The sequence below is a fragment of the Phoxinus phoxinus genome (assembly GCF_949152265.1).
Source record: "Phoxinus phoxinus genome assembly, chromosome: 5".
NCBI classification, from domain to species: Eukaryota; Metazoa; Chordata; class Actinopteri; order Cypriniformes; family Leuciscidae; genus Phoxinus; species Phoxinus phoxinus.
Window position 1 is genome coordinate 21,596,895 of NC_136880.1, and position 24,072 is coordinate 21,620,966.

The 24,072-nt window shown below is 39.7% G+C and overlaps 2 protein-coding genes across 2 annotated transcripts in view; one reads left to right on the forward strand and one right to left on the reverse strand.

Annotated features, from left to right (window-relative positions):
• Nucleotides 1-4,911, forward strand: part of clcn2a (chloride channel, voltage-sensitive 2a) — a 47,218-nt gene extending 42,307 nt beyond the window's left edge. Inside the window, exons 20-24 of the mRNA XM_079613976.1 lie at nt 128-193; nt 872-910; nt 1,820-1,924; nt 3,519-3,605; nt 3,683-4,911. Of these exons, the coding sequence (XP_079470102.1) occupies nt 128-193; nt 872-910; nt 1,820-1,924; nt 3,519-3,605; nt 3,683-4,138 (753 nt within the window). The 3' untranslated portion in view covers nt 4,139-4,911. The remainder of the gene's footprint in view (nt 1-127; nt 194-871; nt 911-1,819; nt 1,925-3,518; nt 3,606-3,682) is intronic.
• A 4,104-nt stretch (nt 4,912-9,015) lies between these two features.
• On the reverse strand, nt 9,016-19,521 carry fam131aa (family with sequence similarity 131 member Aa). Its single transcript, XM_079612658.1, has 5 exons — nt 19,296-19,521; nt 14,388-14,475; nt 14,094-14,279; nt 12,226-12,360; nt 9,016-11,462 (listed from the first exon to the last, which is right to left on the reverse strand). Exons 1-5 carry the CDS (start codon nt 19,347-19,349, stop codon nt 10,990-10,992), a joined length of 936 nt encoding a protein of 311 aa, XP_079468784.1. The 5' UTR covers nt 19,350-19,521; the 3' UTR covers nt 9,016-10,989.
• Between the last annotated feature and the right edge of the window lie 4,551 nt (nt 19,522-24,072).

The window sequence follows — 24,072 nt, forward strand, 5'->3', positions numbered from 1 at the left end:
GAGGGCCGATGGCTCTAGTGTCCCTTGATAATAGTCAATGTTGAAAGTGCAGCTGGTGAGAGTGCCTTGCGTTAGATTTGCATTAATGCTTTATGCTCCTCCCTTTTCTATCTGTTATGTCTGGAAGAGCAAAGCTCGATCCAAGGCTCCTAAGAGGAGCAGGAGGCCCAAGCGTGTGAAGATACCCATGGTGGTAAGAACGCTGCCGCAGGGACTCGTTCCCCTCGCCCACAAACACGCATCATCAATGGGGCCTTGGCATCTTAGAGGCCTTATTGCGTTCTGCCTGTGTGCTGTATTGATACGCTCCTCCAGCTTAGTCCTTCCCCTCTAGGGAACGGGGAACAAGCTGACTCACGAGATGAATCATGCCATGTTATGAAGCATATATTTGTCTCTCACGGGATGAGTGCGTTTGGTGTGACGCATGGTTTGGTTTTGAGGTTCAGATTCAGAACGGGCTCAGGAGCCCCCGTGTGCTCGTAAACCAACGGAGGGACGTCAGGGGATGTTTTAATTGGACCCATTTCTTTTGAACAAAGCTTCACAAAGTTGATTCAAGTCCAATTTTCAAGTGGAGCGTCAAACTCTCCAATCAAATTAAGAACCTTTCGAAAAGCTATTCCCTGTCTTAGTTCTTTATTGCCTTCGTAATGGCATCCAATCTACCTCCCCCTCCCCTGGGCTGCGTTTAATGTATTGCTTAAGCTGGCTGATGTTTAGTAAAGCTTGAGCCGCTTTGGTAGATTACATTAGTATGTGTAGCTTGTCTTGTGAACTGAATGAAATGCATGAAGTTTGTGAGGACAAGAACGTATGACAGGGACATTTGTGCGTTTCTGTGTCTAATTCTCGACTTGGATGTTTTCAGGATACACCAGATGTAGAAGATGACATGTCAACAGCAGAGGTATAAATACTGTAGTTACCCATAGTTATATTGTAATTGTATCATGATTCTTGCGGTGAATCACACATTCAGAGGGGTTTTTTCTCCATTTCATCGTAACTAAGGAGGGTTCTAGAATATATAGTGGGGTCCAACAGTCTGATTCTGGCATTCAAAATATTATTTAAATATTCTAAAATTAATCATTTTAGAATGTTGAAATATGCAAAACAATGCTGGTTCTGCTCTATTTCTATGTCTTTAATCAAATAAGTCAATGTGTGACTGATCATGTGACTGATTTGTACAGACAGTCAGATATATTTGCTTTCATATTTTTTGCTTCTCTCTCATGCTTCCATGGTGACATGCAACAAGTAGTCAGTTAAAAGTAATCTTTCAACCGGAAAAAAAAAAGAGTCAGTCAATCAGAAAAAATAAATATTTGATGTTTAATATACAGTTATGTGGAGCAGGATTTTAGCCCAATGAGATTTCACTGTGAGCGGGGCCACAGAAATAGACACCAAATCACTGCCAAAATGTAATGTTGCTAGTGCATGGAAGATATTTTTTTTATATTTAACTGTGTTGCTCCTGGTTTGGACAATGAGTAATAAAGCTAATTTTGTAGCTTCTTAAAAAAAAACATTCTTTCATGGAGCACAAAAGGAGAAGTTCTGAAGAATGTTCACACGGTTGTCTTACACACAATTGTAGTTTTTATGAGGAACAGACTGAAACTTAAGATATTATTCATTGAAAAGCTGAACTTGAAAATCACCCTTGAAAGCATAAAAGTGAACACTCTCAAATCATATTATAGTATAAAAGCATAGTATAATTCCCCTTGAAAGTTTAAATTATATGTGTTCTCTGAACTTTAGTACTTTAATTTTGCCTTTTAAACATTTTTTTCTTCTTCTCCAGATTACAGAGTGGGAGGAGCAACAGTTGGATGAGGCTATTAATTTCAACAATTGTAAAATAGACCCCGCCCCCTTTCAGCTGGTGGAACGGACATCTTTGCATAAGGTAAAATCTGCATCTTCTGTATCTAGGATTTTTCCATTTGGCTTTTGGATTATTGAAAAAAAATGGCTTTGAGACCAGCAAAAGTTTGAATCTATTTATCATAATCTTTTATGAATTTTGAAGCCTAAATACAACAGCCAGAAGTAAAAGGCTATAAACGAACTATACACAACAGTCGCATCACCACCATGAAGCTTTTGACTAATTTTTGTAAAAAAAAAAAAAAAACATCCTGAAAGTTTGAAAGGGTATAATTATGAACACAACAAAGCTGTAAAAGTAGTGAGTGGATGAATTTTCCTGCTCTAAATTTCCACTAAACATTGGATGTCGGATAGACGTGCAGATCATGTCTATATTGGGTCCTTCGGTCCATGACCAATTCTGGACATCTATTCAACGTCCAAACTAGGTCCACAATTTGGACGTCCAACCACGTCAACTTGCACGTCATATTGACATTCAACATTTGACCTTTGAAATGGGTAATTTTTTGGATGTCATTTGGACGTCTATGACAGGTGCAGAAAATTTACATGATTAATATATAATATTTTTTATTTACAAATATCAACATTGTTGTTATCAACATGATTAATACATATGAATACAGATTATTAATAATTATTTAAGATCGTTTTCCAAAAACTCCATTTGATTGTCTCAGCACCAGGTGATAACTGGAGAAGCAGTTTAATCTAGTTTTCCTGTACCTCAAACAGTAGCGCATTGGTGCTAGCAACGGGTTCGATTCCCAGGGAAAGCAAGAACTGATAGGAATATAAATGTGTAATGCAATGTAAGTCACTTTGGATAAAAAGCATCTGCCAAATACATAAATGTAAATACAATGGTACAGAAAACACGTCCTCCACCCTTTTGAAACATGGGACTAGAGTTATAGAAGTTGTATAAAAACAACGTAAAATTTGTCTAAATTTGATGTTGAAAAGACGTCCATAAACCACCACATTTGGAATATAAATAACCCTTACACGGAGGTCCCACGGATGTCAACATTAGATGTGCGGTAGATGTTGAAAAAAGACGTCGTCTGGCGTTACAAAACAACCCCTTCAGTGGACCGAAATTGGACGTCCACTCCGACGCCACATTGCGCAGTGGGTTATGACTTTAATGTCCCAGACAACCTCTGTAGTCTCATTTAGCCAATGCTTCACCACAAATAAAAGCTTTTAAAAAATCACAAGGGAGGTATCACTGTTTTATTTTAATGTCTTAGAATAAAACGTGAAAATACCTTGAGCTTGTGTTAACCACAGATATTCATTTCAGGCATTTACCCAAAAACCCATTCAAATTAACCCATTGACTGGAGGACGGTGCAATCGAAAGCTGCCAAAATGCCAACTTGTTTCTGAGTTTTGACCTACAAAATATGTCCTCCCTGCAGTGCTCTCTTATTCGGCCTTTAACACATTTATCCTAAAAACGTGCAAATTATTTGTACAATATATTCCAAATGTTCTGAAGCCACACATTAAAAAAAAAAACAGGCCAGTTTTATCATCACAGTTGTCTATTAATGAAACGTGAACATCAGTCCTTTTCTCTGTCCCTTTGTGCATTACAGACACACACCATTTTCTCTCTACTTGGCCTGGATCATGCCTATGTCACCAGCACCGGACGTCTAGTAGGCGTCGTCTCTTTGAAGGAGGTGCGTGATTGTATAGCTCTTCTTTATATCCTGTAAAAATGCTTACAATTCAAAAAAACAATTGTGTCTGTCTGCAGCTGCGTAAGGCCATCGAGGGCTCTGTAACTGTGACCGGAGTGAAAGTCCGTCCCCCGCTGGCCAGCTTTCGCGACAGCGGCAACAGCAGCAGCGTCTCTGAGGTCACAGAGCTCCACAAGTTCTGGAGTCGTCACAAGAGCCTGTCCTTGCCACGGGAACCCAACCTCCCCGACCTGGAAGACCAAACGGAGCAGCCGTCTGAGGCCAGCCTTGTGAATGAGACGGAGTGCACAGAGCTGTCCAGTCAGAACAGCCCCTCACACACAGACGACCAATCAGAGCTGCCCTACACCGATGCCACGCCCCAAGAGGAGCAGCTACCGCAGCTCCCCTGTGACTGTACCCTCCCGATGGAGGACGGAGACTCGGAGGCGGTCAGCGAGCAGTGCCCAGCTCCCAATGAGGAAGCGGTGAAAGAGGGAGACCCCTCTCCGCCAGCCGCTCAGCCGGAATGACAGCTGCTTGCGGTTGGTAACGCACGCTCCATTTACACCATAAGCGGGATTGTGAAGTCAGGTTGAGGAGAACCTGGAGGGAGTCTTTAAGCAGTGAAGCACACTCTCTGCTCCGTACCAATCAAATCAACCCTAATCGCTGGTCCTGCCTTCACACGAAACACGCCGTGTGTGTTTGTATGTGTGGGGTGCCTATAGATACGCGCTGCAGTTTGAGTGCCGTGTGGCTTTTGGTTATGTTCGGGACTCATGAGCGATTTTCTGTTCGTACGCGTGTGTTCGTCATAAATTTGCATGTTTGTTCGTTTATGGCTTCGTGGGACATTTCTGTTTGTGTCTGTGAGTTGATTTAATTTGGTGAGATTTAAATCAGTTTATGATCGATGATGTCACGCTTTTTTGTGCGTGCAGGTTTTCATCATAACCGCGTTTGTTCGTTGATTTGTGGTTTCACGCCGCATTTGTCAACACACTGCTCGTGTGTTTTTTTCCCTTCTTTACGCAAGCGACAGAGTGTGCGTTAGAAAAGCCGAGTGTGTGTGCAAGAGTGACTCAGCTGCACCTAGCCAACGCACCCATCTGGTGCCGACACTTTATATCCAAATAAAATTGTCTCCGAGAGCCAAACTACAATTTTGCTCTAAATATAGCCCTTAATAACCCACACTGCAAGGAAACACGGAGGGAGGGAGTGGGGGGAAAGAAAGGGAGCGGGTGGGCAATAGAGGACACAGAAGACACGGAGAGAACAAGAACATGATGCAAAATGAGAGAAAGAAAGAAAGAAAGAAAGAAAGAAAGAAAGAAAGAAAGAAAGAAAGAAAGAAAGAAAGAAAGAAAGAAAGAAAGAAAGAAAGAAAGAAAGGACACCGGAAAGAGAGTGTGGAAAGGCAGGAGAACGATGGGAGAGTGGGGTAAAACTGTGATGCTTTTTACTTAGTGTGTCAGCTAGACAAGAAGAAACAAGTAGTCACGCAAATTAAAATGTCTGATTATATTTCAGAATACATACAGTAGGGGCACAGAAATATGACTTCTCATGAAAAATGGTCCATTGGCACAACTTACCCCACATTAGGGTTAAAGGAGAACTCCGGTCAATTTTAACATTGAGCTCAATTTTTAGTAAATTTGGAGTGCTGTCAATACAGAGAACAACGACAAAAATCGGTGTTGCCTACACCGTGTTATCCTATTTTTAAAATTTGCACCCTATTGACTTCAATGGGGCAAGTTTTAAACCTGCTTTTATCCTCTTAACATCCTTGATGTGTCATTACAAGTGCCCAGCCATGTTGAGTGATTCCTTAAGAGTGAACACGGTGAATCTGACTGCATTAGATGTGAAAGATATTAATAAAAATGATGTTATATCAGCCAGCGCAAATACCTGTATTTAGTTCCTGTTTTCGGTCGAAGTCCAAAGTAGTCGATTGTCGAGTTGACGCGCATAGGTTTAGTTACTTAGATCACGCGCGTGAACTCGACAATTGACTACTTTGGACTTCGACCGAAAACAGGAACTAAATACAGGTATTTGCGCTTGTTGAATTAACATCATTTTTATGAATATCTTTCACATCTAATGCAGTCAGATTCACCGTGTTCACTCTGAAGGAATCACTCAACATGGCTGGGCACTTGTAATGACACATCAAGGATGTTAAGAGGATAAAAGCAGGTTTAAAACTTGCCCCATTGAAGTCAATAGGGTGCAAATTTTAAAAATAGGATAACACGGTGTAGGCAACACCGATTTTTGTCGTTGTTCTCTGTATTGACAGCACTCCAAATTTACTAAAAATTGAGCTCAATGTTAAAATTGACCGGAGTTCTCCTTTAAGAGGTGTCATGATAACGGGTAAGTTGAACCATTTGGGAACATTTGTATATTCATCATTATATTTTGAAATTTTTATATAATTTCATTGCTGCATGGGATTCACATTTTCATAAAATAACTAGAAAAAAAAGTGTATTTGCATGTAGTGGAACAATATTCAGCATTTTATCATACTATTTGTTTTTTTAATGCTTTGGATGCTAAACATCCTCAATATTAGCCACTGTCATCTTTTACCACGAAGCACCTGACACACTTTACCCCAAAGCTAAAATCTTTATAGTAAAATAAAAAATTAATCGCAATTCATCAAAATGTGTGATGTACAGTACTGTGCAATAATCTTGGGCACGTTAGGATTTTCTTTTGCTGTAGTGTGTCAGTAGGAAATATCAGTTCGGTTTACATTTCTAAACATTCCTTTTGCCATTAATTTTAATAATCCAGTGAGATTTTTGTATGCAGTCTGACAACAGCCGGTATGATCTGATCTCACCATCATCGAGTCTGTCTGTGATGAAGAAATAGAAAAAACGGAGGTAGGTTTCTTGGAGATGTTGCCACAGTTTTTCTGGATTTAGTCTGTCATTTTTTTTCTTCTTTCTTCTTCTTCATGTAATCACAGACAGACTCGATAATAGTGAGATCAGATCTCCGTGTGGAGCACCGGCTGTTGTCAGACTCCTTGTGCATACAAAAATCTCACTGGATTATTTCAATTAAAGGCAAAATTAATGTTTAGAAATGTAAACTGATATTTCATACCGACACATTACAGCAAAATATATAAATAACTACCTTAAAACCATGGGGTTTTGGGGGGTGAAAATACTAACGTGCCTAATACTTTTGCACAGTAGGCTACTACATATTTTTGCATTGACATCAACATTTTACCTGCCATGTGGGAAATTTACTTAAGCTGTGAACACTTTTTAAAACACTTTTTTGCATGTTAGTGTATAACATGCTGCTGAATGTAAATGCGGCACATCTTACGCCACTCTCCCATACAAACCCAACAGTGATTCACAGTCTCACAGTGGAGTTTCCAACCAGGGTAGTTTTGAAGCACATTGTAATTATCATTCAAACAAAACACAGAGTTTTCCATACTGACAGCACACGGTTTGGATAGTGTTGCCTGTAATTACGAGTAATGATATCCCACGATATGTAGGCACGTACGTTAAGCATGCACAAATCTGCATCAGGACCAGTTTCCAGCATAGCTGCCTGGCCATTTAAAATGTATTAAAGCATCTTCCCTAGAAGCTCGAAGTAGCCTATACCCCGAGAGACTCTTAAATTCTTAATTATATGCATGTACCCCGACGCAATCATTTGCATGCTCACACACTCGCATAAACAATACGATTTGTATCGCTTTCCAGCCAGCTTAAATACAGCCATTTAAAAAGATTGCATACGCCTGTTTCAAGTATGTTTCTTCGTCAGATTTACTTACAGGGCCTTTTGCTTTTTCAAATCCAGAGCGCAATACTTTTTTTTTTTTTTTGCACATGTGTGCTCACAAGGTTTAACACGTCGCAGACTACGACACGGGTGTATATTGAATGATAACGTTTTCAACTGTGTTAGAACTGCAAGAATTAGCCTTTGTATAAATACCATTGCAGGGAGTTTGTAGTCAAGTGTGCAGATCTCATCTTAATGTTCAAATTTGAATCGCAAAGTAAAATGTAAATCATGATGGATATTCTGTGTACCTGCAATCGCGTCATATATCGGAAATGTTTTATAGGCTATGTGTAAAGCTTTTTACATTTGATTTTGAGCTGTCACCTGTGCAATATTATTAGAATTACTGCTTGCCGAATAGTTATTTTACTAAACACTGGCTCTGTTTACAGTACATATTATTTTCGAAACTGTTTGCACATCATGAATAGGACATGCGGCCTACCTGAAACAAACGGACAAGTCCGAGCGGGAGTTAATATTTTGAATGCCTTTTAAATTTCGCTTTCACAACCTGCAAAGTGTTTACTGGACCTCAGCGGTGGACTTTCTCTATTTTCAGCCTGAGAATGATGTTTTATTGTTCTGTATGCAGAATATGGTCAAGAACAGCACAACTACCCCAGACACAGCCTATAAACAGAGCTCAACAGAGAATGAGTTTATTTATTTTTCTTGTGCACTGCAGAAATGGGAGGCTACGGGTTTGAAAAGGAGAGTGGACCAAAACCATAACCATGACACTGACTTCCTGACACAGTTTCTCATTCCCTCAAAACGCCTGATATGTGTTCTGCCATATTCATCCGGCTGCACCAATCAGCTGTTTTATTAACGAATCCTGTTGTGGGACAGGAATAACTTAAGCTAATAATGATACTTTAGATATGTTGTGTCACGTTCTGTCTCTGTTTGCCTCTTGTGCAGTTTAGGTCAAGCCCACGATGTGTAAGTGTCTGCTAATATGCCGCACATTCAGTGTAGAGTTAAGCAATAAGTCTGCTCCCATATCCGTAAATGGTTTTTATAAATCGTTTGCTTGTACAGAATACAGGGTAAAGCGGTATGTGTATGAACTCTACTCACAACTACCCTGTACATATAGAGATAAGCATACTGAATCAGCTGTTACCATTATTTTTCAGAAAACATGGAATTGTTTTGTACATCAATAAATATTTCAACTTTAAAGCTTTGTTTTATGCTTCTCATTTGTGTGGGAAATACTTTGTTGTATGGTTGGAATTTTTTTTTTTTAAATAAACTTTTTTTTCAGTTTTCCGGTAAAACCTTAAAAAAAAATCTAAGCAAAATTAGGTATTTTTTATTTTGAATTATTTTTCTAAATTGTGTTTGATTTATGCTTAATAAATAGCCTACTTTAAAATATTCAAGATATACAGCACTCACTTAATATGTAATTTTTGCTGCTTTTTTGTTTGGGATGATATTTTGTAGACAACATGACAAAAATACTATATTTATATTTCGTTTTGAGGTTTGCAGCAGACCTAGCCGCTGCAATATGTAATGATTCAGCAGTGAAACGTATGAATATACACATAACTTTAATGCAATCATAATTCTCACATTTGACCTCAGACATTTTCTGTACAAACAATAAAAAAAAAACTTTTTGGGGAGATTCACACATTCACATCAATGAACATCATGACATTACCGGTCCATATATGGGATAAAGATGACAAAAACGTGGTTGGTTATGAATTTACACTGCCCTTCCACATGCTTCTGCAATGAATGAATGCAGTTCAGAAAGGCAACATATTCATTCTGTCTACTGTTTTACTGTAGCTGCATGTCAAGGTTAAACTAGTGTCTTCAAAAAAACCTGTTCATTTAGCAGCCAATCACAAATCAAACATCTAATGAAGTGCAGATAGGGAGGAAAAGGATGGCAAAAACGGAAAGAAAGAAATAGGATTCTCACTCAGTTTGGTATGGAAGGCCATTTCTGCCCCATAAGAAAAGAATAATGCTTTGGCAAATCAATTGCAACATAAAAAATATATAATTATGAAAGTACAAGATACTAAGGCATTATTATGAGATAAAAAGTCAAAATTGTGACAAGTCAAAATTAGAATAATTATGACAAAAATTTTAATTGTCAAAAATATGACAATGTCATAATGACGTGCCAATTTTCTTTATGAGTTTCGTCTTATAATTGACTTTTTATCTCATAATTAGGATTTTTGTCATAAATTATGTCATGATTCCGACTTAATTTCAACTTAGTATGTCAATTTTGACAATTGAGTTATGTCATAATTCTGACTTATATGTCTGTCATAATTTTAAAAATTAATTTCATGAAAATGACTTAGACTGTCATAATGTCATAATTTAAACTTTTAAAGGCATGATTTACCAAAGCATGTCTTTTTTTCCATTTGTGGCAGAAATAGCCTTCCATAGTTTGGTAATATACATCACACAGTGATCATAATAACAGGCACATTCTATTCATAGTTACAACGCTGCATCAAAGCAGAAACCTTCCCGCACCTCAACCGTTCTGGAGCAATAAGCCGAGACACACGAGCAGTTGCAGCGTGACATCTAAACCCCCCAAACAAATTAAGAAGTGGGCTTTGTATGTCCCTTAGGAAACCTGCGGCCCTGAAGTTTTAACGACATCTTACTATGAGCATTATGTCACTTTTGAATGGTCACAGAAGAAAAACGATTTAAACCATGTTCCTCACAGAGATATTCCAGTCTCTTGATGTGTCGTCACAGATATGCGACAAACGGCGAAGCTGCTGAATACACCAAGAGCACAGGTAATGAGCGTTTCACTGGAAACTGTCATCATAATGTCACTATCATCCTACTCGCCGCTTGAATGAGGAAACAGTGCTGTGGATTTCTTGAACGCTCATTTCAAATGAAGAAGCAGGGAAAGAGAGGAACAGATTAAAGGGGGTAGTTCTCTCTAAAAATAGAAATTCTGTCCTCAGTTACTCGCAGTTTTCATCCTCAGTGGAACACAAAAGACGACGTTTTGACAAAATGTTCACGCTTGCTCTTTCCTATACAATGAAAGCCAATGGTGACCTTCAAATAAGCACCATAAAAGTATCATAAGTGGTCCAATGGAACTTTATGTGACAAACAGACTCAAATTGAAGTCATTGTTTGCTGAAATTCTAGCTTGACAGCCATAGTCACCATTCACTTTCAGCAGCTGGAACCATTTATTATCATTAAAGATAAAACCATAAACAAATTTTAATTGCTTGAAATATATATATATATATATATGAACCTTATTGAATTTCAGCTAGATGCCAAGCCAGAATTTTCCATTTTTGTTTAAGTGGACATGAGGGAGAGTAAATGGTTACTGATTTTTCATTTTTAGATCAACTTATCCCTTTAAAAGTATGGAGAAGAAAAACAAGCCATCGTGTCTGAATGCATAACAGACTGGACAAACACTTCACAGAAGGGTTACTACAAAGGGACCGAGACAAAAGGGCGAGCGAGAGCACAAGCGTCACTGCTTGGAACCTTCTTCCTGTTCTTCATCATCCTCCTCTTCCTCTTCCTCATCAAAAGACACGGCTCCAGAGGTATCAGAGATGCTTCGGCAGTGTCTGTACCAGCGGATGACTTCCTGAAAGACGTTGTCCTCCCCTTCCTCCACATCTCTTCCATCCTCCTCCTCGGGTGAGAGGCCAGACTCGGAGTAGGAGGTGGAGTAGTAGCAGGAGTCTCCCTTGCTCCACAAAGGCCTGCGGTCTGGTTTGTGAACCGCACACATCGCCCTGTCGCCCTCCCCTTCGGAAAGCAGGAGTTCTTGGGCATGTGGTGGCACTTCCTCTGAGATGAGCAGGTCGTCGGTGTCTGTCTGGGCGTAGCAGGGTCCCTGCACACTCCGCTCCGTGCCTGACTGACTGAGCGGGATTTCGGCGACGTCTGTCTCGGCATGACTTGGCACTGGGCAGCTTTGATTGGATAATACAGCGTCTGAGGGAGGAGCAAAGTGTGAGAATACCCTATAGATACAGGTCGGAGAGGACAGAAGCGGAAAAAAAGACGGACACGGACAGAAAGAAGACACGGAGGACAGATGGTACCAAAAAAGAATAAATTAAGCAGAATAAAACTGACGAGAAAGAGCAGAAGATATTAATGAAAAGACTTATGTTCCAAAAAAAGACACGCACTGTGACATCTAAGGAAATACAAATATACAAAAAGTTTGCAAACTGACACTTTTTGCCACGTCACTGCATACCATACAAAATACCATATTAAAAGTGGCACATGAAAATACAAAAAATATTTTCTCATAACTAACTTCACTTTTTCGAGACACGTTTTCAATTATTTTAACTGATTTGGAAATCATTTTTTTTGTGGAAGTATGAAGTATGAAATTAACTTTGTGTAGTTCATTATTTTACATGTTACACAAAGTTTGACAACCAGAAAATTTCCAAGATGTCTTGCCTTAATTTCGAACAATATATTTAAGGCTTCTTCATATTTTGAAACCCAACAAACTTCCTTTTGTTTAAGGTTTTGATTGAAAAGTGTGCTTGAGTTTTTTTTACCTTTCAAATATACTACACTACTGATCAAAATTTGTTTTATGTTTTTGACGGAAGTCTCTCATGCATTCCAGTATGAACATTCGCTTTGATATTTTGTTAGCAAACAAACAGATTTTCAAACTTGTTTATAGATTTTACTCTCTGGATATGGCCACTTTGAGGGTGACGCTCACCTGAGTTCAGAGATGTGATTGGCTGGTCATATAGAGGAGGATCTTCTTCATATGACTCTTCGTCCATCTCCTCCTCGTCTACAGAGGTCCAGGCACGGAGCTTCGCCTCTGCAATGGCAAACTGCTCAGCCACACCTAAAGAAAAGAAGAAGAATCGTATCGAATGACATTGGACTTTACAAAAAGGCGCTAATTAAACAGACAGCAGTGCAACAAAATCTCCTTTGACACAGCGATGACGTGTTTTGACAAAGTTTTCTGGTGAGGCTTTTAGTTCTTATTAAACAAACTCTGCTGCTGGGACTCGAGGTTTGCTGTGCTAAATGCCATCCTATCTCACTGCAGTCAGGAAACTGATGACAGCCAAACATGTAGCAGAGTGTAAAAGCTGCGGGGAAAAGTAAAGTAGGAGGAGAGCTAGAAGACAGGACTGAAGTAAACTGACATGCAGGATCAGCAGCAGGTGTAACTGTGGGACTGTGACTGTGTAATCTAATTTAACACCATCTGCTGAGTCGAAAAGCTTTAAGCTGGCACATGATGGAGGGGCCAAAGTTGACTGACACCTGATCAAATTCCTGTTGCATTACATATATTCATGTTATAATAATAACATAATAATAATAAACACTTTAATAAAATAAAATAATCTATTATTAATGCATTTTATGCATATTATTAATGCAAATATCTATATATATATTTGCACTTATTAATTTTATAATTGTTAATATTAATTATTATTCATAATAGTTAATATTAACAATTATAAAATTAATAAGTGCAAATATATATATATATATAATTGCATTAATAATATCAATCACACACACACACACACACACATATATATACACACACACACTGTTCACAGACTTTTATTATACAATTAATACAACTATTTTATTTACCAAACTGTTCAAATTATGCAAGAGAATGTAGAATATTATGTTGTAGTCATTATTACAATTATTGCAGTAATTACATTAATAATGAATAATAATAATAATAAAAATAATAACATTAACAGTTTGTCATAATTAATAATGGAGACTTAGATTATATTGTATTAAAAAAACGGCATGTGTATATATACACACATGCAGTTTTTTAATACAATATAATATTCTACAATCTCTTCCATAATTTTAGAAGTTTGGTAAATCAAATTGTTTTATTATTTTTAAGTATATTATAACTAAATTATAAATCTTTTATAATTAAGCAAAAGAATGTATGATATTATTATATTTGTAATCGTTGTTATTATTATTATGATGCAGTTTTTGCCCTCACATTAGCAGATTATTCTTTTTTATTTATTATAATTTGGGTAATAAAGATCACGTCCAAAATTCATCTTTGCATGACAGGAATAAATTACATTTTAAAATATATTAAAATACAAATCAGTCATTTAATTTTTTTTAAAATATTTCACAATATTAATGTTAATAAATATGACTGGAAATAAATTATTAATACATAATTATTATAATGTTTAATAACTTTTGATAGTAATTTCTAAATATTTTATAATTATGGAAAGAATGTATAATATTACTATATTTGTAATTGTTGTTATTAATGTTGTTTTTGACCTCACATTAGCGGATAATTATTGTTATTAATAATACTAATAAAACCATGCAACTTTTAAAAAAAATGGTGACCAGCTGCAGCACCTAAATATACGGTTTACCTTATACATTCATGCAGATGTTAAAATCTTGAAGTTGAATAATAAATTTAACATCCACATTATTTGGCAACAGCCCATGTATAAACACCAAGGCAGCAATATCTTTGTACAATTAGGGTAAACCACTTCATCAGCAGTGAGAGACGCACAGCTGTAAAACACACACCTGCTGCAAACCGGGCCTCCTGTTCGCCCTCGCTGAGATGGGAGTAGGAGTTAAAGTGGGACTGCAGTGTAGCAGATGGAGGGTCTAAGGGCCGAGACCAGCCCTTCCACTCAATCAGATGAGCCACCCGACCCTGAGCCATGGCCGTGGGTTTGGTCACGTGATCCTTTACCACCTGTGAGATGCCTGGTAGGGAACACACAGGGGATTGGTGGTAGGGACTGATTAACTCAGTGTTACTAACATGCATAAAAGGCTTATGATGAATGAAGCTACATGTATTTAAATCCTTACCATTGAATGATGATCTGGCCAGAGCTGCAATTTCCTGGATGCTGAGAGCTTTTCTTGACTTGGGGAGCATATCAATAGGGTCATCAACCTGCGGAAGCAAGTTCAAAGACAAAATGGAAGACGAGGTTAAAATGTTTTAGTCATGCCCACAGATGCATTAAATTAATCTGCATTACAAAAGATTTCTATTTAAAATAAATGCTGTTCTTTTGAACTTTCTAATAAGATAATAATAAGAAATGTTTCTTAAGCAGCAAATCATTAAATTAGAGTGATTTCTGAAGGATCATGTGACACTGATATATGTTATTTTATATACATATACAGTCCATTTAAAAACAATCAATACAGTGGTGGGTGAATAAACAAACTCACTACATTGCAAATATATATCCTGCTACAAATGTCAAACACACAATTACTTTCCAAGTGTCCCCTGTAACCTGCTAAAATACCCACTGGGGTACAGTATGTGCGCCCCTGGTTGGGAATTATTGTCAACATAGCAAATACCCCCATAAACGATTGGTTCCAATACCCCCACCAATTGGTTCTCTCACCCTTTGGCATCTCCTGACATGTCTCTCTCGCTGTATGAATGGACATTAGGAAGGCTACGTTTTCCAGTCAAGACACGAAACTACAAGAGCTCCACATGAATGTAAAGGCTCTGAAGTCACTGCCGACTCAAGCTCCGCCTCAGAAACATTAACCCTTTGACAATTCACTTGCACTCATTCAAGTTGAAGCATATGTTAGGCTGTTCAAATGGTTCTGTGAGAGATCAGCCACACTGTGGCATTAATAATCTAAGCAGCTGATGGCTCAGACATATTTGGCCGATCAAGCCTCTTTTGTTGCTTGTTAATAATTTGCAAACAGCATTCGCTGCCATGTCAGATAATATTAGCCTGCAGCCCTCACGATGATAAAAAAATAAAAAATCTGGCCACAGCTGGGGGCTTATGACCTCTGGCATTTGACTTCAATGGTTTACATGATGGAAATCTGAATTGACAAGTGACATCCATTGGTTTAAAAAGAGAACTGATGTGTCTGATGAGAGATGAGGCGGCTATTTGTAGTCCTTGTACTGCAAACCTTTCAGCAACACAGATCCAGTTTCCATTTTCAAATAATCAGGTGAGGTATAGGATTAGTAAACCACCAACACAAAAGTAGGCCACTGTGTCAGGCATAAAATGCAGCATTCAAGCTATATCCACCCTAAAATGAATCACACAGGTGGTTCTGACAAGCACGTGCCTGCCGTCAAAGTCTAGGACGAAGGTAGATGTGCTTAAGACAGATTGTCCGCTAAAGCCCATAAGAAAAGCTGCCACTGAAGAAGATCTGCAGAGGCACCAACTGCCTGCCATGTTTCAGTGCCATATGTGGGTCAAATATTTCTGCGTGATTTGGGGTTAGCCGTCACAGCAGAGAGACAGAAACGGGACACGGATATCATAATGAGGTCAATTAAGCTTAAACCACGAGATTTCGGCTCCTTTTACTTCATTACACTGGTATCATATGCTAATACCATGGTACTTTGATATGGTAATGATTCAGTACCATGTTACTGAGTAACACTCACCCTGCTCATCATGTCATTCAGCCTTCCGAAAAGAGCTGCAGGACTATTCAAAATAAAATCTCCAGACACACTTTCAGAATGTTTGCATGGTATTTTACCATGGTACTTTGTCCAAAAAGTGTAGTATTACCACAAAACATACAAAAAAAGAAGAACCAAACATGGTATTACCATGACACTGTACATAAACATAGTATTAGAATAGTACATACCTATAAAACATGGTGTTACTACAATAGTAAATGTCCTACAAAAATTGCATGGTATTACCATGGCACTACATCCAAATAAGCAACATAGAATACATGTCTAAAATAAACAAAAACAAGGCATCAGTACTATATCCAAGTTACTTGTTTTTCCCTCCCCCAATATACATCCCATACAACAATCATGATATTACCATGGTACCTTGTAGCCTGGCTAACGCCAGACCCAATTCTCGTTGAGACTTGGGTCTGGGAACCACATGTTCATTTTCTCGTATTTGAGGCGTGGTTTACGAATGCGCCGGCGCCGTTTATTGGGTGCTAAGAATGTCTATCAAATGCGCCTGTATGTAGCTCATAGCCAATCGTTTCCATTATACCAGATGACGTATGTAGAGAAATGGTTTAACGCCAAACGCTGCTCTTTTTTCTAAATCAAATTGCGATCTAAACTACTTAGAACAATATCTAAGGCTGCATCAAAAGGTAGCTTCGCGTCTGCTGCCATGTTGACTCCATAGATATAAACCGTATTATATACTGTCTATGATATAAACAAACTGCTTAGTTGTGTCGCAAAGATGTCGTCATCGTCTTGCTGCTCCCTCCCCGTTCTGTGATTGGTTCCCTAAATGAGGCGAAAATCAGGTCCATGGTTTCCAGACTGCCTTTCAGCGAGAATAAAATCGCGCTGCGCAAAGGCAGTCTGGGGAAACCCAGGCTAGGTACCTTGACCAAAAAATATGGTATTAGCAAGGCTAAATGTCCAAAAACTACAACAATAAAAAAACATGTTATTACCATGGCACTACATCCAGAAACACAGTTTTAGCATGATACATGCCCAAAAACATGGTAAGCAGGGCTGCCAGTGCCAACTCACGCAATTGACACTGTTCTCACGCCACACATCTATTCTCCCATTTTCTCATGCAGTGAACATTGCGGAGCAAAGAGGACACAGATAACACGCTGACAGACAAGACAGCGCAGATACAAACTGTATGCTAATTGTCAATTGTATTTGACGATAGTGGTCCTGACAAAAATACAGTTTTAGTCATTTACAGTTAACAAATTTAAATACAGCTCTTTAGCGTGAACGATTGCTGTAGCGCCTCAGTTCAAGCAAAGCAGGAGCGTGTGTGAATTGATAATCTCTCTTTATTACTAGTTGTTATAGCATGAAATAAATGAATGAACATCCAAGGGTATGTTCATGTTGAAAGAAACTACAACTTACTGAAATGTGTCAGGTCTCATGTAATCGCTCAATCAGTGCGAAAAGACGTCAATAACTTGTAAACAATACATAATGTTACATTTACCTCAGAAAAGTAATTTAGTGTCTAAATTCTAAAATTAGCATTTTTATCAAGCTCGTATATTTAGGGTCAGTAATTTCCCTTTTATTACAAGGTCATTTTCATTGCCATTAAAGTGAAATAACTGAACATACAAGCTTGATAAAAAATTATCATTCTAGAAGAAAATTTCAGATGGCACTTAGAGGCTTTTGCATCTGAAGTCTTCATATATATATATATAGGCTATATATATTATACAAGTTAATTATATTTTTACTCTTATATGAAAAGTTATTATTAGCTAATGTTATTATAAAAATATGTTTATTATTTTTATCTTTATTTACCTTTAATAACATAGTTTAAACTGTATAGTTTACAAGATTTGTTGAGAGAGTTTTTTTTTTCCTTGAGAAAAATGAACATGTTCTAGAGTATATCCATGTACACGTCCTAATGAATCGATATGTAATCCCAATCTTATGCATAATTATTCCCCAGCAGGAACTCAAAAGTTGGAAAGCCCAGGTGGTAAGAATAATACATACTTTCAAAAATGAATGCAACATACCATGATAGCCTACATGTCCAACGGTATAGAACTCTGACCTATTATTAAGAATGTGCTTAGGTCAGTTACGTTATGCCAGTTTACCAAAAAACATGGCAGATGATGGCACTATGTATTAGTACAAAAAATACGACATTATTACATTTCCTAAAAATATAACATTGTAGGGTAGGCTACTTCTTTAATTTAAGAAAACACCATGATACCTGTCCAAAACAAACAAAAAACATGGTCTATCTTGGTAGTATAGCCCTACTGTCAAAATTATATTAAAGCCATGATAATTCATTTGAATTGGCTATAAAGGACATACAATAAGCAGGAAAAAATAAATACACCGATACTGTCATGGAGGGACCAAGCTCATGCAATGAGATTTGTTTCATCTAAAAATGAGCTGCAGCATCTCGAGCGAGCAGTAGCCTGTCTGTAGCCTACATTAAATAAATATGTTGCCTAAACATAATTAGCCTTGTAAGGTCAAATGTATTACAGCAACAGAAATGCAGTTGCAGTGAAGGAGAACGCTAAAATGGGCCACCTGAGCTCAATTCATGGAAAGCAACACAATGCAGTTAACGCAATATAATAAGGGCCGGTCGTTATAGCAACAGGTAACCCGTGAACCATCTGTCCCTGAGCATCATTAATTCCCATTGACCATGCACAACACGCAGGCACAGCTCTGTGAAATGTGCCGCTGTATCCGAGCTACTAGACTTTATTGTGATTTGGTTGGTTCGATATGATTTTTTTCCTCAATCTGTTCCATTCGGCATAATACATAACTGGCATCATTCTAGCCTACAAATGCAGTGATCTGAAATGACCATCTCTGTATCTATGAAGCCCGTGCACGACATGACACAAATAACGTGTTGGTTATTTTGTGGATAATTAAACGCTTTAAGGTGATGGATCAGGCCCTGATAAATGAATCCCATCATAGAAGTGAGGGAGACACGGCAGGACACAAGACCCGAAGTCCATCAGCGGCCGGAGAATTGATTGATTGACGAGCAGATCATTTTCATAAACAACAGTAAAGCAACAGAACTCAACGCGTTTGTTTCCTGGCAACAGGCGAGCAGTGATATTATTCACGCATTGTACGTGACGGCCTATTGCGATCTCAGCAATACAACACATTGCAGTTACCAAAACCATAAACATTGATGGTGCGAGCGAGAATCGATGAGCATTTGACTTGGAATCCACACGTACCTTTAGATTTAGTTGGGGTAAAGCTGTCAAAAGCATTGCACATGGATACAGCATTAGCGTTGGGTCTGAAGAGAAGAATCGCGGAGCCGTCTTCGGCAGTGAATAATAGACACCACCTTTTCTTGAGCATCAGAGACAGGGGCAAAAATGAGTGCTGCTGTTAACCCACGAAACACATCGTCCCCAGCACACTGAGTCTCCCAGGCAGCGTCATCCCACCTGTAATGCGGCTCTCTTAAAGACACAGTCTCTTTCACACGTACAGAGGCTGAGCGATGAGTGCAACTTATATGGCAAGCCGTTTTAACATTTATACCCAGTTGCGGCACCTGACTGTAAATTTAGGAAGGACTTGGTTTTAGTGCTAGTTCATGATAAACATTTTCTAAGCTTCATATTCTAATAGTTGAAGACATGCAGAACACTTTTGGCAGAGGTTGCGTTGTTCAGCCTGAGGGTGGCGCTCTAATGTGGATTGACAGGCTTTAAGTAGCCTATACACGACACACGTATAGGCCCTGTCCCAAATGGCACCCTAAGCACTCGCGGTCTTCCTACGAGTCCGCACTTTCGTGACGTAACACCGCTTTGACTGTCGGGAAGAAGTCTGCTGCGGAACTCGCTTCAGTGCAAAAGTGTGCATCGAGGGCACATATCGACCGCAAAGGGGGCACTCGCGAGCACTCTTCTAAAACCTAAAATGACAAATGGTACTCCCTACGGTCTCATGGACTTAACGGACACGTGCACACGGCAGCCATTGTCTACAAGTCCACAAGACCATAAGTGCATGATGTGCTGTGACTTGGAGGTGGGCGGGCCCAGCGGAGACACATGGAGACTTGGAGCTGGGCGGGACCAACGGAGACACATGGACACTTGGAGGTGGGTGGGCCCAGCGGAGACAAATGGAGACTTGGAGCTGGGCGGTACCAACGGAGACACATGAAGACTTGGAGTTGGGTAGGACCACCAGAGACACATGGAGACTTGGAGTTGGGTAGGACCACCAGAGACACATGGAGACTTGGAGTTGGGTAGGACCACCAGAGACACATGGAGACTTGGAGGTGGGCGGGCCCAGCGGAGACACATGGACACTTGGAGTTGGGCGGGCCCAGCAGAGACGCATGGAGACTTGGAGTTGGGCGGGCCCAGCGGAGACACATGGAGACTTGGAGCTGGGCGGGACCAACGGAGACACATGGACACTTGGAGGTGGGTGGGCCCAGCGGAGACAAATGGAGACTTGGAGCTGGGCGGTACCAACGGAGACACATGAAGACTTGGAGTTGGGTAGGACCACCAGAGACACATGGAGACTTGGAGTTGGGTAGGACCACCAGAGACACATGGACTTGGAGTTGGGTAGGACCACCAGAGACACATGAAGACTTGGAGTTGGGTAGGACCACCAGAGACATATGAAGACTTGGAGTTGGGTAGGACCACCAGAGACACATGGAGACTTGGAGTTGGGTAGGACCACCAGAGACATATGAAGACTTGGAGTTGGGTAGGACCACCAGAGACACATGAAGACTTGGAGTTGGGTAGGACCACCAGAGACATATGAAGACTTGGAGTTGGGTAGGACCACCAGAGACACATGGAGACTTGGAGTTGGGTAGGACCACCAGAGACACATGGAGACTTGGAGTTGGGTAGGACCACCAGAGACACATGAAGACTTGGAGTTGGGTAGGACCACCAGAGACACATGGAGACTTGGAGTTGGGTAGGACCACCAGAGACACATGGAGACTTGGAGTTGGGTAGGACCACCAGAGACATATGAAGACTTGGAGTTGGGTAGGACCACCAGAGACACATGAAGACTTGGAGTTGGGTAGGACCACCAGAGACACATGGAGACTTGGAGTTGGGTAGGACCACCAGAGACACATGAAGACTTGGAGTTGGGTAGGACCACCAGAGACACATGGAGACTTGGAGTTGGGTAGGACCACCAGAGACACATGGAGACTTAGAGTTGGGTAGGACCACCAGAGACACATGGAGACTTGGAGTTGGGTAGGACCACCAGAGACACATGGAGACTTGGAGTTTGGCGGGACCACCAGAGACACATAGAGACTTGGAGGTGGGCGGGCCCAGCGGAGACACGTGGAGACTTGGAGCTGGGCGGAACCAACGGAAACTCATTTGGAGCTGGGCGGAGCCAGCGGAGACACAGGAAAAATCCTCTTCCAATTCCTCATTATATAATGCAGAGACCACCTACAGGTCAGCCTCAGCAAAGGGAGTGTGGACGTGGCTCCACTCCATGCCCACAAAATCCATGAGGACACCAAATGTGACGGATAGTGTAGCCGGCTCGCACACCTGTTCAGACAATCCCTAGGGATTGGGCTCCAGGGCAATGATTGGCTCAGACTTTGTTCCAACTGGCGCTGACAATCTGGTGTGCAGACTGTGGGAGGCAGCTCAGCTCTGGGTGCAGACTGGAGCTGATGATGTCCTCCTCAGTGGTGCAGATGGTGAACGCCGATCCGTCGTTCACCATCATCCACTCGACAAACGTGGCGAAATCTCCCCGAGTGAAGCGTGCCTTCACTTGTGACTCGCTCGCTGAGGCTGGTATAATAAAGCGATCAGGATAGTGTGTGAAGCATGCCCGATTTAAAAGTCCTTGGTATGGTCCTCTAGTGTTTGCTTCTTCTGCTCTAGGCAGAGCAGTTGGACAGCCTGCAAGTCCATAACAAAAACAAAAAAATGCAGCAATCCAAAACCTTATCTGGGTCCGGTATTCTGTCAAGCGTGTGACTGTAATGATGCGCACAACGCAGGAGATTCAAAGAAATAAACAGTCTTTAATAATAAATCCAGGTAGAAACTCAGGAGATCACAACCACGTTAAACCATACCAAACTAAAGGCTTAAATTCACAGGGAGAGTTAATTAACCAGAACAGAAACAGGTGCGGGATTACTCATAGATTACTCATAAACTAATGACCAAAGGCAAAAAGGTAGAAGTGAACACTAAACCAAAACATAATGAAACTAAACAGAGTATACATTACCCTGACAATATATGTAGAACTGTTAGCATTTATTTTTACATTGTGTAAAAATACATTTTACAAACTTCCTATCTTAATTTTTTATTTAGATTTGAAAAAGTTCTACTTCCTATGTGAAATTACCATGGTTACTTAAAGGATTAGTTCACTTTTAAAATGAAAATTCTGTCATCATATACTCACCCTTAAAGGGTTAGTTCACGCAAAAATGAAAATAATGTCATTAATGACTCACCCTCATGTCGTTCTAAGCCCGTAAGACCTCCGTTCATCTTCGGAACACAGTTTAAGATATTTTAGATTTAGTCCGAGAGCTTTCTGTCCGTCCATTGAAACTGTATATACGGTATACTGTCCATGTCCATAAAGGTAATAAAAACATCATCAAAGTAGTCCATGTGACATCAGTGGGTTAGTTAGAAGTTTTTGAAGCATCGAAAATACTTTTTGGTCCAAAAATAACACAAAATAAGACTTTATTCAGCATTGTATTCTCTCCCGGGTCTGTTGTCAATCCTTCACAGTTACGCTGATGGCGTAAGACGCTGATGACGTGTTATCTGGTGCGCCCGAGCTTCATTTATAGACTGAGGGAAACGCACGCTGTAAAAGTGTCTCATCCGCGACATGCACATTTACGCACCATTAAAAAAATTATATCCACGCAAACAATGTAGAATAGCTTGAATATATCGTGCGTCTTCCTCAGACTGTAAACGAAGCTCGGGCGCACCAGATAACACGTCAGCAGCGTCTTACGTCAGCAGCGTCACTGCGGAGTCCTGAACGCAGATTGACAACAGACCCGGGAGAGAATACAATGCTGAATAAAGTCTTATTTTGTGTTATTTTTGGACCAAAAAGTATTTTCGATGCTTCAAAAACTTCTAACTAACCCACTGATGTCACATGGACTACTTTGATGATATTTTTATTACCTTTATGGACATGGACAGTATACTGTATATACAGTTTCAATGGACGGACAGAAAGCTCTCGGACTAAATCTAAAATATCTTAAACTGTGTTCCGAAGATGAACAGAGGTCTTACGGGCTTAGAACGACATGAGGGTGAGTCATTAATGACATTATTTTCATTTTTGGGTGAACTAACCCTTTAAGTTGTTTCAAACCTGTATGAATTTCTTTCCTCTGCTGAACACAAAGGAAGATATTTAGAAGAATGTCAGTAACCAAACAGTGTCTGGTTCCCATTGACTTCCATAGTAGAAAAATGTATATGATGACAGAATTTTCATTTTAAAAGAGTGAACTAATCCTTTAATAGATAAATTTATTCGGATGAGACGTTAAAACGAGGTCCTGACTCTCTGTGGTCATAAAAAATCCCATGACTCTCTCTCTCTCCACCTATAGCTGGTGTGTGGTGAGCGCACTGGCATTGTACTGTGGCTGCCGTCGCATCATCCAAGCGGATGCTCACACTGGTGGTGGTTGAGGAGAGACCCTGACATGATTGTAAAGCGCTTTGGGTGAAGACTTAATAAAACACTTGTCACTATTGGATTATCTACTAGTAATAAGATCTTTTTTAAGGAATAAATGTTAAAACAGACTGCCATACCTACAGCATGCCGATGTTTCAATACATATTCATTCTCTGGGTTAAGAACTTATCTTCTCACTTATAATACAGTCAGTAGCACCTGAGATAATATAATGGAAAACATGTTATTCAACCCATGGACACTGGTGTTTAATAATAAGCT